The 24,032-nt window shown below is 47.1% G+C and overlaps 1 protein-coding gene across 2 annotated transcripts in view; it reads right to left on the reverse strand.

The window, feature by feature from the left end:
• The window catches only part of HUNK (hormonally up-regulated Neu-associated kinase), a 112,165-nt gene that overhangs the window by 44,168 nt on the left and 43,965 nt on the right, over positions 1-24,032 (reverse strand). For both annotated transcript variants that reach the window (XM_045036686.1, XM_023238814.2), the window contains exons 2-4: positions 21,043-21,335; positions 7,569-7,624; positions 1,434-1,569 (exon numbers count right to left, since the gene is read on the reverse strand). In XM_045036686.1, coding sequence (XP_044892621.1) covers positions 1,434-1,569; positions 7,569-7,624; positions 21,043-21,335 — 485 coding nt within the window. The remainder of the gene's footprint in view (positions 1-1,433; positions 1,570-7,568; positions 7,625-21,042; positions 21,336-24,032) is intronic.

The raw sequence follows: 24,032 nt of genomic DNA on the forward strand, positions 1-24,032 counted from the left end.
AAGAATTCCTGGCTAAAAGAACAGTGCACACAAGGGACAGGAAACAGCTAGAGAATGGATGGCAGGGGAGGGGGGGGGCGGGGAAAGAGAGAGAGAGAGGGAGACAGAGAGAGAGAGTATAGCTTCCAATGAGGCAATGGGGCCATGTTCAGAATTCAGTACTTTGAGACCCTAAAGTCCTCGGTCCAAATCTCAGCTCTACTACTTAGTAACCCTATGACCCTAAGAAATGTTATTAATCTCTCTTGTGATAAGCTTCCTCTTCCGTAAAATGGGGAGAAGAGAGAGTAACGGTTTCACTGGGTTAGCATGAAAATGAAATGGCACGGTGCCTGCCGTGTGCCAGGCATGTAGCAAACGTTAGCTCGTTTCCAATCTGGACAAGCGAAGTGTAGTGAGGGTGGAGAGAAGTAGGAGGTGTCCAGAAATGTACTGGATCAACACACCCTTGCTTCGATTAGCCGCTCTCACCTCCAGCTTCCCTCTTACTCGGGAGCCCACTCTCTGTTTACAGCCCAGCTCCTCTTGATAAGGAATTTAGTCCCCACCCCAGACTCCAGCACCCGGCACGGTTCCCTGCACCATTCACGCATGATGACGAGAGGCTTGCTCGGCATGAGGACGCCAAGGGACCTGGATTCAGGAACCAGAGCCCCTGTAGCAACTCGTCCCTTCAAGGTTGACTGACTTTGCCTCGGTGGCCCACACCGGGTGAGACGCTGGGGAAGCCGACCAATAAGGTCCCCGTCTCCATTCAGTGTCCTTCCCGATCGGGGAGACAGACAATAAAATGATAGGCTGTGATGGGTGAGAGGGACTTGGGACTTGAAAGGGCGAGGAGACAGAGTTGTGGGGGGGCCTCCCGACAGGGAACCCGAGATGGTCTCTGCAGTGGTGGCACTGGATCAAAACGGTCACATGGGAACAGACGGGCCACTTGAAGAGCCGGGAAATGATATTCCAGGCAAAGTAAATGGCAAGTGCAAAGCCCAGAGGTGGGAAAGATGAAACAGAGGCCAGCATCCTTGAAAAACCGTGAGCAGAGGGTAGGGTAGGAGGTGGAGAGGCAGGAGCGTGGGCCAGGCAGGGGCTGTTTTCTCCTGGTGCTGATGGAAAGCTAAGGGGCGATTTTAAGCAGGGGAAGGATGCGAGTGACTCATAAAACCAGATCGTGAGTTCTGTGAGTTCAGGACTTGGTTTTCTTGTCTCCCCAGCAACGGAACGAATTTTGGTAAAAGCCTCTCTGGTGGTCTATGGAGAACAGACCAGAAGGAACCAGAGCGGGAAAGCTGCCCCCCGCCCCAAAATCACCAAGTATCTATCTGAGAGCCTGGAATAGAACACGTCCTCATCAAATACTCAAAGGTTATTTTATAAGAAAGGGAGAGTAAAGACCATAGAGAGCATCCCCTTTTATAAGCACCATAACTCACATGGACCAGACATCGATTTTGGGGCCATATTTCTTCCTGGCAAGAAGTTCGGGGGCGGCATAGGCTGGACTGCCACACTGCGTGCTGAACGGGTCCGAGTGGCCCAGGATCCCAGCACAGTTGCTCAAACCAAAGTCTGCAAAGAGAGGAAGACAAAACCAGCTCCGAATGAGAAAACCGTGAAAAAGAAGAAGAAGAAAAAAAAAAAAAAACCCAAAAAACCAACAAAAAAACCAGGGGGCAGCAGGAAAGGAAATATTCTCTCAGGCTAACACATCATTTAGCATCCCCGAAGGAAAACCAGCAGGGGCAGACCCTCATCGCCGGATATGGGTCTCAAGACTGGAAACCGTTTCTATCAGGCCTCACTATAAAATCCAGCTAGAGCTGAAAGTATGTTGAACCAAAACATATTTTCATCAAACCTTGGAAATGAGTCATCCAGGAAAAAGAAAGGCTTCGCTTTCTAGGACTGGGGCGGGAAGAGAGAACGAGCAGAGGCCTTGGAGGCAGCAATCTGGCTTCCCAGTGGCCACGTGGGGGAAAAAAGCTGAAGAAAGATCCATTTTCCCTGGCTGGGGTCAGAGTCACCCCAAGTGACATGCGATCCCACCATTTAGAGTTGACTTGTTCGGTTCAATGTTTTCGTTTCATGCAAGTCCCTTAAAAATGCTCCCTGTGCATGTGGCAACGTATGGGGATTTAAAGAGGGAAAAAAATACACACCCAATGATTTAGAAAACGCTAAGTGTTGGCTGGAAAACTAACGCCAGGAAGACAGCAATGAGAACTGAACTAAGCGACCTCGTAGCACTGCCTTGTTCCCGGATGATTACGGCAAACGGGAAAAACACAGAAGAGCCCGCTGCATCCAAAGCTATGCTGCGTCCAAAGCCTTTTGTTTCGTGTTTACTTTTTTGAGCCTAAGAATATGGCAACTGAGAGGTAATCAGAGCTGTCTCGGTCCTCATCGGATACCTTCCCTGAATCTTTGCTGATCCCAGAATTAAGATGATGACTTAGGGGCCCCTGGGTGGTTCTGTCAGTTGGGGATCTGACTCTCGATTTCAGCTCAGGTCTCACAGTTTATGGTTTGAGCCCCCCATTGGGCTCTGTGCTGACAGCACGGAGCCTGCCTGAGATTCTCTCGCTTCCTCTCTCTGCCCCTCCCCCCTACTCGCATTCACTCTTTCTCTGAAAATAAACTTACTAAAAAAAAAAAAATCATGGCTTCTCTTTGAACTTCCATGTAAATATTATGGTTCTAGCTCCCCAAACAGGAGATTCTGACCACAGGGCTCAGTGGCCAGGACTGTCTCCACGTCTCGAATAAAACCCTGTACTTTCTCAACTGGCAGGACTTCTATCTGATTTCACTACTGTGTTTTCTCCTTGACCAACGTGTCTCCACCTGCAAAGCACATGACCGCTGTAATAGCTCAGGAAAAGAGGAACATGGGACGCGGTGTGAAGTAACTGTGAGGCCATGAAGTGACTCACACCATGGGTCAAAGTGCACCACCAGAAACTCTCCCAACAGTCACTGGCTTAGGCTGTATAATGACAGAGCGTTCCCAAAGAGAACCCCGTCCCCCCGCCGCCACAGGCAGAGCTCAGAAAACTCTTGAAGGCCCTGGGCTTGAAGATGAAGACCCAGAATCTACCCAGGGATGGATGTGGACACCTTTAACTCTTCCTTTGTTTGTGTGTTTTATGATTCCATCTTTTTATCTCATAACTTCCCTTTGCTACCTACCTCCGCCCGGCCCCCATTTCCTTCCCCCCACCCAGCCCAGCCCACACCAGTAGGTCCCCCCATAACCTGCCCAAGAAGGCCCCTTCCAGAGCCACAGGACTCTTGGCTTCCCAGCGTAGGAGACCTCTGTACAAGAGAATCTGAGGGCCCCTATTCTCAGACCTCACCCTGTAGTATCACCGACACAGGAAAAAAAGGGGGGGTTGTAAGAGGAAAAATCATAGCGTGCTTGAAATTGGACGGTGGCTTAAATGCTCTGGGTTTGCAAATCAACCTAAAGGAATTTTAATAAAACAACAAATGCATAAAGAGCACCATGGAATAAAGATTGTATTGTTCAGGGCAACATTTTAAGGGACGTTTCATAAACAGTCATGTGAGAAGGCCCAATCTCCTAGGAGTCCCATAAAATCTATCTCTAGATTTCTGACATGAAATCCAAAGACTCCGTGTCTAATCTCAATGGGGTTCCGCTAACAGCAAAGGACCTGCCTCATTCAGGTCACTGAAGCTTCCACTGCGGTCTGTAAAGAATTGCTTGATCCCAAGAGGGCAGGGCAAAGATAGAGAGCAGGTCACCAACCCCCCCGCCACCCTTTGCTCCCAGGCAAGCTCAAGAACACAGTGTCTTGCCGGGTCTGAAGGAATGTTTCAAGAAGATAAATTAGCAGAGGATCTGGTGAGTGGAGCAGATAAAATCTGCATTTTAAATGACTTAGTGTTGACCTAGCCAGAAGGGTTTCATTTAAAATATATTGCAGAGGAATAACCGGCCCTTTTCACACTCATAAGGCTAATTATTAAAATTTTACGCATATGCCTAGAATCAGAATCGAGAAACTAGAGAGAAGTCCGCCTTGCAGTATGTCACATGGGTCTGCCTCAAGTTAGATCTGGCAAACATACATAAGCGAAACATCTTCAGTTTTCTGAAGGCTCCAAAATGAGTCTCACCAAACGCCCAAGTGAACGCTGCGGTGCAAAACTGTTCTCAGCTGGGGCTCTCCCATTATCACCTAAACCATCAGACATCAGACTGTTTTTGTGGAAAGAAAAAAAAACAATCTTGATGAAATCAGATCTTTCTCCCAGTTAGCTCCAGTTCATTTGAAACGCAGCTGACGCAGCTTTAAGTACATTTATTTAAACCAAATTATTTCAAAGAAAGGAAACTATTAAGGGGAAATGGAAATAACTGTAATCCATCTTTGAAAAACAACCAGGTAATTCCTTTGAAGAGAAGGTTCAAGAGCTTTCAACTTGCAAAGCGACAGTTACAGAAACATTTGATCCAAATGGCCCAAGCTGGGGGGGGGGGGGGGAGAGGGAAGGGGATTGGGGGGGGGGCAAGAAAACGTATGAGACACTGGGCCTTCCTTCCCTCCAGCACCCCCACCCCCAGTTATTGCCTTTGTGACTGACCCATAGGGAAAAAAGGAGAAAATGTAGATATTGGTAAACACAAGGCAATGCCCAGTTGCCCTTGGGGGCGGTGGGGGAGGGTACTATAATGTCTGTTTTGATTACAAATGTGAGATAAGGCTTTTGGTTTATGCTGCTGCTCGCGACAGAACCAGGAGCCACATAAAAGTGCAGATAATGGGAAATCCAGTGATCAGAGCCTCCTTTCCAGCAGTTTTGGAAAACTGTGGTTTCTGACTCCCAGTTTCTGACAGAACCCACTTCAGTCCTGGCTTGGGTGCCGAATCAGCTGCCAAGCTGAGCGGTGAGGACTTGGAGGCATTTGAACAAAAGGGTCCCTGGAACCTAAAGAGCCACCAGCCCACTCTCCTCAAGGGGAACTGTGGGCTCTCATTCAGGTACATCATGTTCCTCTTACTTCTACAGGTCCACTCTAAGAGGGGTTTGTTACCGGGCCAATCTGTGAACTACTTATAAACCTATCCCACTGGGTACAGAGATTGGTTCTTCCAGAATCTTCTGAGCAAACTTCCACCCAATTAAAATTTCTGTGCTTTCCAACACTGTTCATTCCACAGTCCATTTCTAGTTTTAGACATGATGAGCTGGGGCTATCGCTTGGGGAGAAAGAGAGAGCGAGCCCAGAAGGGGAGGGAGGCAAGAGGGAAGGAAAGAAGCTGTAGGTGGCAAACAGCATCACCCCCTGGTGAAAGGCATCGTGCTAGAACTACCAGCCTCAGTCTGGACGATGCGCGGTGCAAGGGAGTGATTTTAGCTTTTACTATATAATGTACATCCGGCTTTCACGTGGCCTGTTTCCTTACAATCTGCTGCTGTGAGGGCAACTCCATCTCTGACACCTCCACATTTTCTGAAGGCAAGTTACAGGTCAGCCTGCCAGAGAACCTAAACGATCCGCTTTCCTCCATTCCCCACTCCCCCCCCCCCCCCCCACCAGGACGGGCCTTTGCTTAATGCCACAGATCCCAGAAACAAGGACCAGAAAGACATCCTACAGACATGTCAACGGCTGTCCTGTTGAATGCTTCCATATTTGGCCCTCAGGACGACTAAAATGTAAGAGTGAAACGATAAGAAAAACTTCTTTGAATTGTCCGTTTTAAAGAATATCATCTGTAACATCTTTTGGGGGAGGGCGCCTGGGTGGTTCAGTCGGTTGGGCGGCCGACTTCGGCTCAGGTCATGATCTCGCAGTCCGTGAGTTCAAGCCCCGCGTCGGGCTCTGTGCTGACAGCTCAGAGCCTGGAGCCTGTTTCGGATTCTGTGTCTCCCTCTCTGACCCTCCCCTGTTCATGCTCTGTCTCTCCCTGTCTCAAAAATAAATAAAACGTTAAAAAAAAAAAATAGAGTAAAATCTTTTGGGGGAATAAAAAAAACTGGTATCCCCTTGTTCATTTTCTAACAATCGGTATATTCGTTCGTTGACACCTATCAGTGGTGCTTAATTACCCAGCCAAGGGGTCTGGAGTCCCAGCAGCCCCTTGCCTCTTTACTGGGTTTTGGGAGCCAATCGTGAGTCCAAAGAATCTAACTGGTTATTTGAATGATAACGTTTCAGAGAGTCTAGAAATGGATTTCAGTATTTGCCAAACAAAATTCCTTCTTGGGTACGAAAGTTAAACTCACAACATTCTATTGATCCTTCTCTTTCCTCCTAATATAAAGCCTTTTTCAGGCTATTGAGATGGAAGAAATTACTTGCACTTGAGGTGGGAAAGGAAAGAAAGAGCGGAACAGATGATGGCGCTAACATCTGGGTGTAAAAATGATGCCATGAGACTTTTGCCAAGAGCAATCATACAGGCAAACGAAAACGGAATTCTTCTAACAAATGAGTCATGGAGTGAACTCACTTATGGACCCTGAATTATGAACCAATTATGACTCACTCTATCCTGGAACTTCCTTATGATTACCTTCCTTCTAAATTATCCCTCTCTGGGGACTTCTCTCTGCCCAACCACCAATGTACAATGGGGCTTCAATAAAGATTATAATAAAAAGGGAAGGTTAGTTGGGGTTCCCTTTGATTTCAGCACCCCAGTATTCACTGAAAAGTGAATTAAGCCATGGCTAAGCTAGGAGGAGTACTTCTGAACTAAATAGCATTTTTCACTGTTTTAAAGAAGTTTTATGGTTAATCCAAACAAAAATAGCCCCTCTAAAGTTCAGATCTATCTGAAGTTATGCAAAGCTGATGTCTGAATAATCCCAAAAACACATAACCAACAAATACTTACTTGTAGCTGTGAAATTCATCTTATGGTCACATTACAGTATACCTACCTTCCTAATTACGTTCATTATTAAAAGCAATTTTCATTTTCAAAACCATTATTGAATATTGGAGGTAAAGGAGATGATCGAGAGTATTATCTGGGATTAGAAATAAACTATGGATACTTTTCAAAGTCAATAATCCAGCAATAAATGAGAATTGACAACATAACACTTAAAGAATAGTCTTGCCATGGGGCTCAGTTGGTTAAGCGTCTGACTTCAGCTCAGGTCATGATCTCGTGGTCCGTGGGTTCGAGCCCCGCATCGGGCTCTGTGCTGACAGCTCAGAGCCTGGAGCCTGTTTCAGATTCTGTGTCTCCCTCTTTCTCTGACCCTCCCCTGTTCATGCTCTCTGTCTCAAAAATAAATAAATGGTAAAAAAAAAAAAAAAAATAGTCTTGCCTTAAAAAAAAAATTCGTACATGGATGACTGGACTGGGTGGCTCAGTCGGCTGAGCATCCGACTCTTAATTTCAGCTCAGGTCATTATCTCATGGTTCGTGGGGTTCAAGCCGTGTGTCGGACTCTGTGCTGTGTCAGCACAGAGCCTGCTTAGAATTCTCTCTCCCTCTCTCTCTGCCCCTACCCCACTCATGCTCTCTCTCTCTTTAAAAATAAATAAATAAACTGAAAAAAAGATTTTTTTAAAGTCATACCAATCAGCTTGATATTATTGTCTTCATCCAGTAGCAAATTTTCTATCTTCAAGTCCCTGAAATAAACAAAACCACAGCATATTTCAGATAGACATTTGAAATAGTGGAATAACATTTTGCTTCTGAAGGCAAACAAACCGTTTAGAGCCGCTCTGAACCAACCCAAAACGCTCTCTGCCAAAACTCACACAAGCGGTAAGTAAATATTTATAAACATTATATAATTAATTGCCGCAGGCCGAAGAAGCCAAAGGGTTTCAGAAAAGCAGAGAGCACTGAGGGCAGAACACATCATGAGAGGTTTCCGGAAGAAGTGGGATCAAAGCTGAAACTTGGAATTTAAATAGACGGGGTTGGAAGAGAGTGGAAGGCATCATTCAAGACAGGCGCTGCCTGAGCAGAAATACACATGTGGCCACATGTTTGTGAGACAGTGAGTAACACCAGCCCGGGGAAGGAACACATTTGGGGAAGGTGCTAAATAAATAAATTAATTAATTAAATAAATAAATAAATAAATAAATAAATAAATAAATACTGTGGGGCACCTGAGTGGCTCAGTTGGTTGAGCATCTGACTTCAGCTCAGGTCGTGATCTCGCGGTTTGTGAGTTCGAGCCCCGCGTCGGGCTCTGTGCTGACAGCTCAGAGCCTGGAGCCCGCTTCGGATTCTGTGTCTCCCTCTCTCTGCCCCTTCCCTGCTCATGCTCAGTGTCTCTCTGTCTCTCAATAATAAATAAACATTAAAAATAATTTTTTTTAAATGTTGAAAGCTGACATCATTTATCAGTCCTACAAACTCCATGCTTGGAGCCCCAGTGTCATCCACAAATTGGCAGGTAAGAATAATCTATTTAAGCAGGCAGGTATTGCGGTGGGCAGAAAGATGGACTCCAAAGATGTCAGGGTCCTAATCCCTTATACTATGCTTGAGTAAATGTTAACTGTTACATGCCCAAAGGGAATTAAGTTTGCAAATGGAATGAAGATTGTTAACGGACCGGTGGGTGACTCTGATCATTGACACTAAGGTGGCTTGAAGAGGGGGAAGGGAGAAGTGTACTCAGGGTCATGCTGAGTGAGAGGTGCCTGCGGTATCTGTGTTAGCTGACTGTAAAGCTCCCAGAGGGCAGGGAACATGTCTGCCCCGCTTACCACTGTACCCCAGTGCCTTTGTACATCCCAGGTACTCAGTAAGTACGAATGAATCTACATTACCAAAGAGATCGTTTTGGATTTTGGAAGAAGAAAATGGAGCAAAAGAATACATGTGGTCATCAAAACCATTGAGGCCGATGATTACAGTCCAAGCATCTTTAAGTTGTAGCCTGTCCACTCAGGCACACCTTGAGTATTAGATATGTAAGAATATTCTTTTACACACACACACACACACACACACACACACACACACACACACACATGCTCTATTCCACTGTTTTGAAACCCACAGCATTCTTGGTCTAGTTTATTTTTCCCACTTTTGAACAGAGGCACAGGCAAAAGAAATCCTTCTTCCTCATATCTCTACCAAAGGAACGGAACAGCAGAATCATGATAAGCAAAAATGGCAACCGATAATACTACGTCAAAGTCATGAGACAAAAGGGAGCTTTTGCTAGGGCTTTTGGTAAACGGGAAAGCAGTGTCCCATTTAACGGGGACAGTTGCTCACAGCTCAGTCCCAACACCGCCAGCTCATCATTTTCTCCAAGAGAATCTAGCAATCTGGACTTTATCCCAATTTCTAAACGTTGGCAACAAATTCACATTTAAAACAGTAACAGCCACATTGCATAGGCCAAACTTGCAGGCAAGTTACCTCCGGCAAACTACCAATTTTCAACCTCAGTTGGGGAGCTGAGCCTTGAAAGGACAGGAGATTGCCCAGGGAGAGGATGAAGGGCAGGGGGGGAGGAGATTGGGGGTTGGGGGTTGGGGAGAAGAACCAAGGATAACATGCTGGTGAAGGGGGGGGGGAGGGAAAGCCCGGGACACAGTTGTCACAGGAATAATGGGAAGCATTTCAAGTTGGGAGAAGAAAAGGAGTCAAGGGAGAAAAAAAGGTGAGCTCTATAAAACATCCAACGTCTTTCAAAATTGGGAGGTGGCTGGTACCTTTAGGGCTGCATACTTGGGTGAGAAAGGGGAGGTCTGCTTTGAAACCTGCAGCTAGGGCATATGGATATCCCCCCACCCACATGCACCCACCAACGGGAGGAAGAACTGTGTCCCTTCGCTTCAATCCAGTGGAAACAATGCACAGACTATATAAAACCTATGTCAGCCTTTAAAAGGGATCATGGAGGGGCGCCTGGGCGGCTCAGTCGGTAAAGCGTCTGACTTTGGCTCAGGTCATGATCTCACAGTTCATGGGTTCAAGCCCCACGTCAGGCTCTGTGCTGACAGCTCCGAGCCTGGAACCTGCTTCGGATTCTGCGTCTCCCTCTTTTCTGTCTCTGCCCCTCCCCCACTTGCTCTCTGTCTCTCTCTCTCTCAAAAACAAATACAGTAAAGAAATTTTTTTTAAAACATTTAAAAAATAAAATGTATCACATATGTCCAAATACAGGGTGACCCCAAATATAAGGTAATCTCCCCCTCATTTTCCCAATGGGAAGACCCTGTTCCTCAGAAAAAGGGTTTTGGAAAAGACACATATGTAATTTTTAAAAACGCAATGGATTTACCAAATGATCATTCTATTTATCTTTAAGAGCATATAACATAATGTTAACTTTAGAAATATTGTTTCTACACCCACACATATCATGAAACAATTTTACTGAAACTTGTCACAGTCAGGACAGGGATGACAGAGCCTTCCTTTGGTGTTACCAGGGTCGCATGACCTTGCGGTGGACTTGCGGTTTGTGATGACGCACTTTGTGAATACTGGCGGGTAGTCTCAGCACAAGCCATTTGAATAATAAGCACCCATTTAAAATCTCTGCAAATCAACAACTCGGTGAATTGTTTTTAGAGCTGTCGAGACCCTCACAACTGTGAGGTTATGACCCTGAAAGTTATTATTAAAGCCGTGTAAAACGTCCTGGCCTGCCTTTCTATTCGTTTCCTCGGGTGACTTCTAAAGCTCCCAAAGTCCTAAGTGAGTCAAGGTTAATGGGTCTTTTCCAGCTAGTACTTTGTTGTTGAAAATTAGACACTTCCTCTTTTCTGAAGAGAAGTAGGACATGATCTAATTTGACCTTCTATTCAAGTATTTACGGTAATTCCAAAAAAAACCGCACGTACACACAAAACACTGGGCCAGCAATAGCCCAAACTGTGATCCTGTGCAAACTGATTATAAAGCAGCTGTGCTATTTAAATCTAAAGGAAGGCCACAGTTTGTTTCCAGCGAAATTAAACCTCTTTCCCTGGAAAGAATGGAAGCCACACTAAGGCATTAAAGGAGAAATTTGTTTCAGAACATACACTATGGAGAAAAACAATTGAGAGAGGTGAGGTATAAGAAAGCAACTGCCAAGAATTACAAAGCTAAGCTGGATAATTCTGGGCCCACAAAAGCCTAGTGAACAACCACAATGATGAGAAGAATGATATAAATGAAAGACTAAAAATAAGAAAAAATGCAAAAGAGGGGGAAAAAATGCCCACTTTTGAAATTGGGGAAATGTCATAAAACCAGGGGAGTAAGTATAAAATGTAATTGTTGGGCAAAGTGAGAAAAATATAATCAGTTTTCATTTCCACCCACCGCATCCCATAGTACCTACCCTTAGGACAAACGCTCAGAACAAACCTGTTACTCGGTTGTTTACCTATTTATTACCTTTCTGCCAATGTTTCTAAATGTTTCGGACTGCCTAAACCTTCCAGCACTAAAGGTGAGCTACATTAGTCTCTGTTCAGGAAGGGAGTGTACCTCATCTACCCAAATGAAAGGAACATTCCACAACTTCTGGCTTTATCTATTGCTACCTTCTGCCTTGTCTTGAAATACATCTAGAAGGAGGGGGAGAATATTTTCCTTCTCTTCAGGAAGAAAGGCTTTAACATCATGTTTTTAAAAGTAGCTTTTGCATCGGTATTTACCCAAAAGAGTCAAAACCTTATTTTATTTTTTTTTACAGGAGAGGGAAAGAGAGAATCTTAAGCAGGCTCCACGCTCAATACGGAGGCCTACGTGGCACTTGATCCCACAAACCTGGGATCATGACTTGAGCTGAAGTCGGGAGTTGGGATGCTCAACCGACGGTGCCAGCCAGGCGCCCCAAGAATCCGAAACTTGTGGACAGGAATGTTCATAGGAGCTTTATTCATAATTACCAAACCCTGGAAGCAACCAAGCCCTATCCACCAGGAGATGAATGGGTAAACAAACTGGGTGGTCCACCCAGACAAGGGAAAGTTAATTCAGCAATAAGAAGAAATGAGCTACCAAGTCCTGAAAAGCCACGGAGGAACCTAAATGCATATGATTGAGTGAAAGATGCCAATCTGAAAAGGGCTACGTACTGTGTGATTCCAACCATATGACCTCCTGGAAAAGGCAAAAACATGGAGGCAGTAAAAAGATCCGTGGTTGCCTGAAGGAGGAGGAGGAGGAGAAGAGGTGGCCCATAATTTTCACAGGTGGCGAAGTTATTACGATGCTGACATCGGGCATTTGTCAAAATCCACAGAACTGCACAGGGCGGAGAGAACCCTAATGTAAACGATGGGCGTTAGCTAATGATAATGCATCAACATTGGTCCATCAATTCTAACAAATGTACTACGCTATCACAAGATATTAACCGGGAAAACCATGCGGAAGGGGGGTGGGAAGGCATGTGGGAACTCTACAGTTTCAGCACCATTTTTCTGTAACCCTAAAACTGCTCTAAAAAAAAAAAAAATCTATTAACTCTTTAAAAGTAGCTTTTGGATAGTTTTCTCCCCTCCTAGGAGATCAGTACTAGGAATGTTACCGCTACAAGCAAGTGCCTCACTCAGGATGTTCACTTCGGGGAACCCTTACCACCTGAAATTAATTACGAGCCCCATTCGGCACAGTGGACCACTCAGACCCTCTGCCCAGCTCTTCAACAACTGACCCCAGAGACCACAAATATTCCCAGGAGACCACAAAATTGAGAGACATCTTCTTGAATAATAAGAGGGATGAATCTATCCATGAGGTTTTAGCGGTAGCATATTTCACTGCATCTTTTTAAAAACAAACAAACAAAAATACTGGCAGGCCTCTGTTATCCAGAAAACTGCCCTGTGGTCCCTGTGAAAAGATGCTACTTACACTAGCCCCATCCCCGAGAACAAGATATTTGGCTCTGGTAAGCGTGAGATTTGCCATTTGGGAAGGAACGTTCTGACAGCGGACTGGTTCGCACTTGATGAGGGAGGCAATCCTCAATTTCACAGCAGTGTGCCTCGATCAGATTCATCACTTTATGGAGGGGAGAGAGAAGTAGGAGGCTCCTCCCACAGTCTTGCAGTGTGAGCGGGTCTTCCCTGCGGCTGGCAAACTGCAAGTTCGGAGTGAACTTAAGCCTCGGAAGAGAAGAGAAGGAAAGAAAGTGGTCCCTGGATGGCGGGAGCGGGCAGGGGGTGGTGAAGACAGCTTTTTCTTGGCCAAAGGGGCTTCAGAGAGGAGACAGAGAGAGGGGATGGGGCGTGGCCTAATACATGGGGGCACCAGAGGATCGGGTTACCTGGACAGTGCTGGGGCGGGGCGCCTGAGTCTTGAGAATTTACCAAAAGCAATTACTGTGTGTCTTGGGAACAAAGGAGGGAGCTTGGCCCAGAAAAGGCCACCAGGGGCCCAGGCACAGAGCCTTCTCTGGACACCGGGCTGTTCCAGGAGCAATGACCAAGGGCCTCATCATCACAGAGCTCTGGAGACCTGACACCGGGTCTCAGTCTCTACTAAGCTTGGGGAAGGGGGAGACTGAGAGGGGTTGATGGGTGTTTCTCCGGAGACTGAGAGGGCCCGAGGGGAGAGCCCTAATCACCAGCCCTTTGTTCTAGTTTATTTCAAAAGCACAAGCTCCAACAGGCCGTGACTAGCAATTAAAGGTCCACCCACAGGCTACCAAGTGTGCCCCTCGCCTTCCTTCCCCCTGCACCCACCCACTCACCCAAACTCTCCTTGCATTTCTTGAACGATGGTAACCTCCAAACCTTCCAAGGTTTGGAGGCCAGCCGCCAAGAACTCCAGCCACAGCCCTCCCAGACAGAGGGGTGTGCTTTGGGGAGGGCTCTGTTGCCATAACAAACATAAGGGGTCCTGGCGCTCAGTGTGTGAGGAGAGGAGAAGCAGCCGCTGGGACCCTTCAGGGAAGGCGGCCAGGAGAGTACTAGGGAGGTGGAGAGTGGGCGTGTGTGCCTGCACAGGTGTGCCTGTGGGTGGCCATGTCTGCGTGCGCGTATGTGTGTGCACGGATGATCATTGTGTATGTGGGCATGCATGTGTGTGTGCGTGCGTGTAGGCGTGCGTGTGTGCACGTGAGTGGGCGTGAGGGCGTGCGTGTGGTGTTGCGTGCGTATGTGCATGTGTGCGTGCTCGTGTGTGCATTCTTATGTGTACGTAGGTGAGCGTGTACACGCGTGCACACGTGAGCGCACTTGCGTGCACGCACATACACCCAGAACACTGGGGAGGAAGTGAAGGAAGGGGCTCTCCGCCGGCCTCCCCAAGGCCCTTTCCAGCCGGTACGGTCAAAGGTTAGGCCCCTAACAAACCTCAGGCCAAGTCACAGAGACCCCAGGTGCCACTCGGGTGGAGACAAAAGATGGAAGGGAAGACATGAGCGCAAGGCGCCTCCAAGAGGGGGGCAGCGACCCGGGGCAGAGACGCTGAGCACAGTCTCGGCCCCAGACCTGGCAGCTGGAGACAAGGACCGACAGGCTCTCTAACTGACCGTCCCGTGGCCCTGGGCAAGTAGTTTAAACTCCGAGCATCTGATTCTGCTTTGAAAAACGGCGTCCCAAGAGTGGCTACCTGGCAGGGCCCTTAGCAGGAGGGAAACTGAGCCCCACTGTCTTGTGGCCACTCCCAGGCTAACCTACCATTGGCAGAGATGAGGATAATAAAGGTGCTAAGACCAAGTGCCCTCCTCTGGAGGAGAGCCCAGAAAAGACTTAAAAAGGTGATTAATTGGGTGATAAGCAAACAGCACTGGGGGCCATTAGCCCTCCACAGAAAGGTCAGAGAGAAAGAGCCCAGGGGGTGGCCAGAGCAAGCTCATACAGGATCAGGTCTGGAGGAGACATTGGTGCCTGTGGAGATTGATTTTAGCAATAAGCTAAAAAGAAAGCATCCAAGGGGTGCCTGGGTGGCTCAGTCGGTTAAGCGTCCGACTTCGGCTCAGGTCATGATCTCGCGGTCCGTGAGTTCGAGTCCCGCGTCGGGCTCTGTGCTGACAGCTCAGAGCCTGGAGCCTGTTTCAGGTTCTGTGTCTCCCTCTCTCTGACCCTCCCCCGTTCATGCTCTGTCTCTCACTGTCTCAAAAATAAATGTTAAAAAAAATTTTTTAAATAAAAAAAAAAAAGAATAAAGCATCCAAGAAAAGCACCTAACTCCCCAAGGCCATAGGCGTTTTGCAGGAAACGAGTTTTTGGGGGGTTAGGTTTATCTTCAAAAGCACTGTATTAAAAGCAAATGATTTCTTAATCACTGATTTACTTACAATATGGGCATTCTGATAAAACACAAGAATAATTTGTGAAGCACGTACCTGATTTATTAATTCAAAATGAAACCTTTATTGAATTCCTACAATGCTCCAGATACGAACTGTTTATAAAGTGAAAGAGCTACTCACTCACTAAAAAGATGATACTCTACAAATTGGGACCTAAAAATAAACAAACTGGTACTAAGTCAATGAAGAAATGCCCCCCCCCCTTTTTTTTTTGCCTTTTTTTTTTTTAAAGTTTATTTATTTTTGAGAGAGAGGGGGAGAGAACGAGCAGGGGAGGGCCCAAGAGAGAGGGAGAGAGTCCCCAGCAGGCTCTGCATTGAACCGACACCCAAGAGTGGGACTTAACCGACTGAGCCACCCAGGCGCCTGGAAACTCCTTTGATATTCTAGGGACGATATGGAATATTCCAGAATGAACTGGCTGCCAAAAAGCTTCCATCCCAGTGCTAACTCTGACACTAGCTGTAGTCATTCAACTGGCCTTCATTCATTCCACGAAGTCTTGCTGTATGCTTCCTGGGCTGCATGCTGGGCTACCTGTGGCCTGTGCAGAAAACAGATACCAAACAAGAAAGCTACCGTTTGAAAAGTTTGGAAAGCAAAGTAGAAATGCAGTGTGGGTCTAGGACCAGGGACCTAGCCTGGAGAGCCTCCTGGAGGAGGTGATCTTAGAACAAGGACCTGAAGAATGAGCAGGGCAGGACGAGGTACTCCATACTTACTGCCTCAGTTCGGACACTTAACGTGAATGGACTAATTGAATCCTCATGACAACCACGTGAAGTGGATGACCCATTATCCCTATTGTGTAGAGAGGCACAGAAGCCTGAGCGATTTGCCCAGGGCAGCTTTTAAGTGGCAGAACCAGCACGTGGGTGCAGGCGGTCTGGCTTCGGAATCAACGCCGCTGATCACCCTGCAACCCGCTCCATAAAGTTGCTGCGTTAGAGCTTTGTGAAATCTCGTAGTTCCGATCCGATTTTTTAAACCCAGCTCAACACAAAACCTTTGCTAAATGTGACCAGCGTCTCCAGATATGTGCGGTCTCTCAGCAGAAGGCCCAGGGATCCCAAACAGTTGCTGAATGTAAGCAGAAGCCACCCCCTCCTCGTCCACCTTTCCTGCCCTCCCCTCTCCAAGAAAACCTGCAAGTTAAAAGAACTCAATGCCCCACCACTGCGTGGTGTGCCTGCTTCTTGTCAGGCCCAAAAGAACAAAGGAGTGTCCCTTCTCTTCCACCACATTCCTCTTGAGCAGAGAGGGCCCTTTCCCGATATTGATGAATGAGGAAGGTCACGGCCCTGGGAGTGGCAGTGTTGACGTACATCCAAACACAGGCTCGCACTCCCTTTGATCATGTGTCTCTCAGCCCGGGGCCTGCGGGCCCCCTCGGCTCCTCTCTTCCTGCTCAGGGACGGCGGTATTGTGTTACACTGTTACGTTTTGTCTGTAGGGTTTGATTGGACTTTGTTATTTTGAATGAACCGATGAATCTCAAATTAGCCTGTCCGCGGAATCACACTTTTCATTGACTGACGTTAAGAGTCAACGCTCTATCTACAACAGGCAGATCATCAGGTTTGGGCACCGCGCTGGGCGAGCACGTTTGAGAGAAAGAAAAAAAATCGTTATATTTTAAACGTGGAGTTTTCTCCGGCCATCCTAACACGGAGTAATGAAGAAATCAGACCATACTCTACTTTTGTAAAAGTCGGCCACAGCCCTATGATAGCAAAAGACAAAGGAGCCCAGTGTAAAATGAATTTCTCTGCCAGCTGCTAAGGGAATCTTGCTATACACAGCTTTAGTTTCCTTTTCTCTTTTTCTGCTTACAATATTTACATGATTTTTAAAGATTTCCTTCCTGTAAAGGATATTTCAGTAGTTCCGAGTAGACAATTAAATATTTAGATTTCATATCACAGGAAACAAGGGCTTTGCCAAGCATTAAGCTGATGAGAATACAAGGATAGAGTATCAGCCTAATCAGGAACTGTGCTGTTAGAGCATCCTCTAACACACTAACCAAAAGCCCTTTAAATCACTGGACAGGCACAGTCACCAAAACTCATCCTAAATCCTTTTGGGATGATCCAGTCTATTTGCTCAGAAATCTTCCCACGAGGGACTCCCAGGGCATCTCTGAAATACCACACTCTTTTATTCATTTGAAGAATCTAACTTCAAAATAATTTATGAAACAATGGTTTCAAACAGAGAGGGAGGCAACAAACTGAGGGCTGATGGGGGGGAAAATGGGTGATGGGCATCGAGGAGAGCACTTGTTGGGATGAGCACTGGGAATCACGGGAATCTACCCCCACAACCAAGAGCACACCATATACGCTGTGCGTTAGCCAACGTGACAATACATTACATTAAAAAAATAATTTAAAAATCTGGTAAATACAAAAAAGAAAGAAAGAAAAAGAAATCCATTTCTTCTTTGCAGCCTACAGGAGAGAAACTGCCACCATGGGAAAGGGCTACAGTAAAGGCTATACCAGCGGTGACTGGGTCATGTATGCTGTTAGTGGTACAGAATTTGGGAAAGTCAAGACATTCAGCTAGAGTCAGCCCATGAGTCTCGCCTGCACGATCATGTTCCTGTGATGTCTCCACCACCTAACCACCCACGTCCGTGCGCACTGGCGCTCATTAACATGATCACCAGAGAGAAAAACAAAGGACTCCTCCCTCAACGACACCTATGTTTCCAAATTCCCCTAACTTTGAAAGATCTGAGCCTCTACCATCGCCGGCTTATGAACACCTTTCCAAGGACAGAGAAAGAAGGAGAATGTCAGAGATCAGAGGAAGAAAAGCACACCGTCTTTGCTATCAAAACATGATTAAATTCATTCCTTTGACGTCCTGACAGTAATTGTGCCGAGAGGGATGGGAATCTGTTAAAATGACTTTAAAAGCGTTGTTGAGAATTTCCTGCGGGAGAAGAGGGTGAGCATGCACTGGATCTCCCTTTGTTGTCCTCAGGATCCTGCGAAGCTGGGCGCTCAGCTGGGTTTTGACAGCTCAAAACCCTTGTAATGACACCCCGAGACCTGCAGAAAGCTTGGACCCCCCGTTCTATTTGCCACTCTGACCAGCAGAGTCAGTAATCCAAGCTGATTCATTCGTGAGGTCTCTGCCTTTGTCTGCTTAATAAACAAAGCTAGAACCAGGCACACTCACGGCCATTGTTCTCCTGCAAGGGCAGAGCTGTGACACGGCAGGCCGCACCAGGGTATTGATGGAAAGAGCCACAAATAGTGTTATTCCCTTAAAATTTCCAAACGTTCCCTTTCCTGCTGACTGGAACTCAAAGAGTTCCAATGAGGCGTGATTTCGTGACAACATGTGTGACTGAGAAAACATGTACGTGGAGAGGCTGTCACCTCAGTGAGGAACTGATCTGCCTGAATGATGCCTGGCCAAGGCCCTGGAATCGCTCTGAGCCAGGGGACCTCCCCCCACCCCCCACGTCCGCAGGCTTAAGCACCACGGGGTAGAGCATCCAATCCCATTAGTAAGGAAAGGCCCTCTTCACCTTGAAAGCCTACAAGCTCCGTTAATTAAAGGCCTAGAGCTGCTTTCTTCACTGATCAGAATATGAATGGCTTTCAAACACATAAAATGCACCGTTAGAAGCTGAATTTTTAAAAATATGTGTCTACTGGGGCCCCCGGCTGGCTCTGTTGGTTAAGCGTCCGACTCTTAATCTCTCTCAGCTCAGGACATGATCTTGAGGTTCCTAAGCCTGAACCCCCTGCCGGGCTCTGTGCTGACAGCGTGGAGCCTGCTGGGGATTCTCTCTCTCTCTCTCTCTCTCTCTCTCTCTCTCTCTCTCGCTCTTGCTCTCGCTCTCGCTCTCTTCCCATCTCTGCCCTTCTCCTGCTTGCACACGCTCATGCACTCTCTCTCTCAAAATAAATACGTAAACTTAAAAAAAATACACACACACACACACACACACACACACGTGTGTTTACTCAAAAGGTCAAATGCAGAGTTAACATATAACCTAGCAGCTCCTCTGCTAAAAGCAGAATTCTTCAAAAGAAGTGAAAACACATATTCATGCTGTAACTTGCACGAGTGTTCATAGCAGCATCGTTCATAATAGACAAAGGTACAAACAACCCCACAGCTATTTGTTTCCTTTTATAAGAAATGTCCAGAGCAGGCAAATCCACAGACAGAAAGTAGATTAGTGGTTGCCAGGGGCTGGCAGGAGGCGGGAATGGAGAGTGGCTGTTGATGGGTACAGGGTTTCTTTTTTGGAGTGATGAAAATATTCTAAAATTAGTGGCAATAGTTGCACAATTCTGTTACAATGCTAAAAATGCCTGAACCATATGCGTTAAAATAGTGGCTTTCGTGGTATGTGAATTGTACCTCAATACAAAACAATTTTTAAACATGGGGCACCTGGGTGGTTCAGCTGGTTAAGTGTCTGACTCTTGGTTTCAGCTCAGGTCATGATCTGACAGTTTTGTGAGGCTGAACCCCAAGTCGATCTCTGCCCGGGCAGCGTGGAGCCTGCTTGGGATTCTTTCTCTCTCTCTCTCTCTCTCTCTCTCTCTCTCTCCTGCTCTCTCTGCCCCTCCTGTGCTCACACTGTCTCTGTCTCTCTCAAAATAAATAAACTTTTATTTATAAATAAATAAATAAATAAATAAAATGATAATCAATTAAATGTGACCCTAAGTTTTCTCAACAGCCCAGAGTAATTACTGATTATAATTGCAAGAAGGAAGAAGTATGAATTTATTGGTAAAGTCAACATTTTCTTGGGGTAAAAAAGGGCACTTTTTAAATATTTTTCTTTCTTTTGCTTTCATTGTATTTTAATACAGCACTAAAAATAGGCCCCCACCACCCACGGCAACATTGCTAGGCATGCTATTTCCATTCACTTTTCCTTGTGGAGCTCCCCCTCAGGAGGGAACAGACTGTTAAAAAAAAAAAAAGTTTGACTTTCATAATCATTTGCAAGGTTAGTCTGGCTCATGAGACACACCCCTTACTTTCAAGAGCAAATTCACAATTTAAACGGTGATTCAAGGGGCGCCTGGGTGGCTCAGTCGGTTGAGCATCAGACTTCGACTCAGGTCATGACCTAAAGGGCTCGTGAGTTCGAGCCCCGCGTCGGGATCTATGCTGACAGCTCAGAGCCTGGAGCCTGCTTCGGATTCTGTGGCTCCCTCTCCCTCCCTGCCCCTCCCCTGCTCATGCTCTGTCTCTCTCTCAAAAAAAAAAACAAAACAAAAAACGGTGATTCAGTTCTGTTGAATAAAACAGCTACTACCATATGTAAAGCAAATACAACATCCGCAAAGCATCATCCGCAGCACCAGCTGAAAAACCATCCCATGCCACCTTAACATTGATTCGAGCAGCCAACACTTACATGTATGGACCCAGCACTGTTCTCAGCACTTTTCATAGATTAACGCATTGCATTCTCTACACGGACCCTTACAACAACCTTGAGACAAAGCATCATTCCTCTTCCCATTTTACAGAAGAAGAGACTGAAGTTCAGAGTGGTGAAGTTACTTGCCCAGGGTCACACAACTGTGGAGGGGTAGAGGCAGGATGCAAACCCCGGCACTCTGGTTTCAGAGGTCACTCTTTCCACCCCACGATGGCACCAACCCAGCTCACAAAACAATCCCCCGACACAAAAATCCGGAGACGGTGCACAGCGTGCTGCAACAATTCAGCCTTGCCGAGAGCGCACTGACCCACTGTGCCGTCCGCTCAGCACAGAGTCGGTGATCGTGAGCGTGGCACGGCCCTTACCTGTGGACCACCCCAGCCCGGTGCAGGTGCTCCACGGCAGAGATGAGCTGCCGGATGTATCTGCGGGCTTCAGACTCCTCTAGCCGCTTCTTCTCATAGATCTTGTGCATCAGGTTGCCTCCAGGGCACAGCTCCATGACCAGGTAGTAGCTATTTTCCGTCTCCAAGATATCAAGGAGCTGGGTGATGTTGGGGTGGCGGATCATCTGCTGAATCTGCCCCTCTCGCCGAAGGTTTTTGGTGACGTAAGTGTCCTTTTTGGCTCTCTTCTTGTCAATGACCTTTATGGCCACCTGAGGAGACACCGAGAACATGGCTGTTGTCAGACGCTGCAAAGGTTATTCCCTAACTAGGCACAAGAACCCTAGGAAAATACATAGCTACTCCTCTGTACCGGGGGGAAAACCCCCTCATCTAAAAATAGCATCCAGGGGGGAAAAAAAAAACCAAAAATGTAACATCAGGAACCAGACCTGATTATTGAGGAACAGAGTGAAATTCACTTAGGCCAACTTGGACGGTCTGGAAGGCTCAGTGAAGAGTCAGTGTCAAACTTGGTTATCCCCGGCATGAAATGCCAAGTTCCAGCCCAGCCAAGGGCCTCTCCTGGCTCCCTCTCAGGCTGAGCCGTCATCCATCCGGGGGCTGGGTTCCCCCAGGCCTCCACTTCTGACAGTCAAATCTGCCCTCATCTTTTGTTCTGGGTGGAGGACGCAATGCCCTCTCCTTCCACCCGCCACGGAAGAGCATCCTCTTCTTTCCCTTGGCGAGCCATGGCTCACGTTAGCTCTTGGCCCCTATGTCAGGGTGCGGCCAGTTGGTGGCCCGCAACTGTGTCTCAGCTGCCCACAGGACACCGCTCCTGGGTCACTGCCCTCACAAGCAACGTGTCACAGGCACAGACCCTCCAGCCTCCTGCAAAGGCAGGGAAAGGCAGGGACGGGGGTGGAGATGATCTTTCCCAGCCAAATCTGCACCCCTTCCCTTTGGCGGGCTTCACCTCTCTGCTCACCAGCTCACCGGGCCCTAAAACACACCCCTGTTTTTGCCCTCTCCCGTCTTCACTCCTCTCGCTAGGAGACCAGTCGCTGACGTCATGTCGCTTCCTCCTGCTGATGCCTCCTCACCTGTCCTTCCTCTGTTCCCATGCCACCAGTCGGGCTCATTTAGGACTGTGCCTCCTATCCCCCAGACGGACCATCTCTGTGACTCAAAGTTGTTTGGGACATTCCCAAAGCAAGGGACATTCCCGTGCAAGGCTCTCAAGCCAGGGGCCCCACAGGACAAAAAAGAGTGGGTTTTCCACTTCTATTTATTTCCTTTTTTTGTGATTGTACTTTGTCACTTTCATAATATACCCCATATGTTAGTACCAACTTATGATACAGATAAAAAACATAAATGATTGAGGGGCGCCTGGGTGGCCCAGTAGGATAAACATCAATCTGGGCTCAGGTCAAGATTTCACAGTTGTGGGGGATGTCATATCCAGCTCCGCCCTGACAGTGAGGGGCCTGCGTGGGATTCTCTCTCTCCTTCTCTCCACCCCTCCCCTGCGCTTGCTTGCTTTCTCTCTCAAAATAAAGAAATAATAAACAAATGAATGCTTGACTGATAGATGATTGATAGATAATATTTATAGCGAGCTGCTCAAATGTTACTTCTTGACTCGGGTTTGTGATTAAAAACTAAATGAGGGGCGCATGGGCGGCTCAGCTGATTAAGCGTCCAACTCTTGATTTCAGCTCAGGTCATGATCTCACAGTTCGTGGGATCAAAACCCATGTGGGGATCTGCACTGACAGCATGGAGCCTGCTTGGGATTCTCGCCCTCTCTGCCCCTCCCCTGCTCATTCGCGCTCTGTCACCCTCTCCTCTCTCAAAACAAAACAAACATTAAAAAAAAAATAAAAACTAAAAAACTAAACTAAAACAAAGTCCAGTCACCTGGACTATGACATCAATGTCCTACCTCTTTTCCTGGCCCCCTAAAGTCACTCTATGCTCTGCCTCAAAATCCGTGGGTCTGGAACTCTGATTTCTTGCTTAAAGCTCTTGGGGGCTCACTGCTGTCTGCAGGGCAAGGTCCACACTCCCTGGCCCAGCACTCAGGCTTCTCCGTCTTGTCAGACACTGCAAGCAAAGGTTATTCCCTAACTATTCACAAGAACCCTAAGAAAGTGCTACTTCCCCGTACCAGGAGAAACACCTTATCTAAAATGGCATCAGGGGCGCCTGGGTGGCTGAGTCTAAGTGTCCGACTTCGGCTCAGGTCATGATCTCACGGTTCGTGAGTTCGAGCCCCACGCTGGGCTCTGTGCTGACAGCTCGGAGCCTGGAGCCTGCTTCGGATTCTGATTCTGTGTCTTCCTCTCTCTCTCTGCCCTTTCCCCACTCATGCACCCGCTCGCTCTCCCTCTCTCTCAAAAATAAATAGGCATTAAAAAATTATTTAAATAAGTAAATAAATAAATAGATAACATAGCATCAGGGGATGGCCTGGGGGCCAGTCTCCTCACTCTCCTGAACACACACTGGGTTACTCTCCGAGCTTGAGCCCAGGCCACCCCCTCACCCAATTGGACGCCCCAGTCCTTGAGCCACTAACTCAAATCCCACCTCCCTCCCAGGGGGTGCTTCAGCTCTCTTTCTCTTGTGCCCACCATAGCCACCATCTGAGGCCCCATTCAAAGCACGCGGCCCTTGAAGCAGGAACCACGTTCCTCCCATCATGCATAACACTGCATAAACAGTGCGGGACCAGCCGGAGCAAATCACTGAACCTTTTTTTGTTTTTAACCACGGAAGCAAAAATAGCTGCCAAGACCTTAATCTATTATCTCTTCTGGAGAGCAGAGTGTCATTTATATTTTAGTAAAATTTTTAAATTGACACGCAACATCACAGTAGTTTTAGGTATACGACATACACTGATTTGATATGGCGTATGTGCCGCAAAATGATTACCACGAAAAATTTAGTTAACATCC

Source organism: Felis catus, chromosome C2 (genome assembly GCF_018350175.1).
Source record: "Felis catus isolate Fca126 chromosome C2, F.catus_Fca126_mat1.0, whole genome shotgun sequence".
NCBI lineage: Eukaryota > Metazoa > Chordata > Mammalia > Carnivora > Felidae > Felis > Felis catus.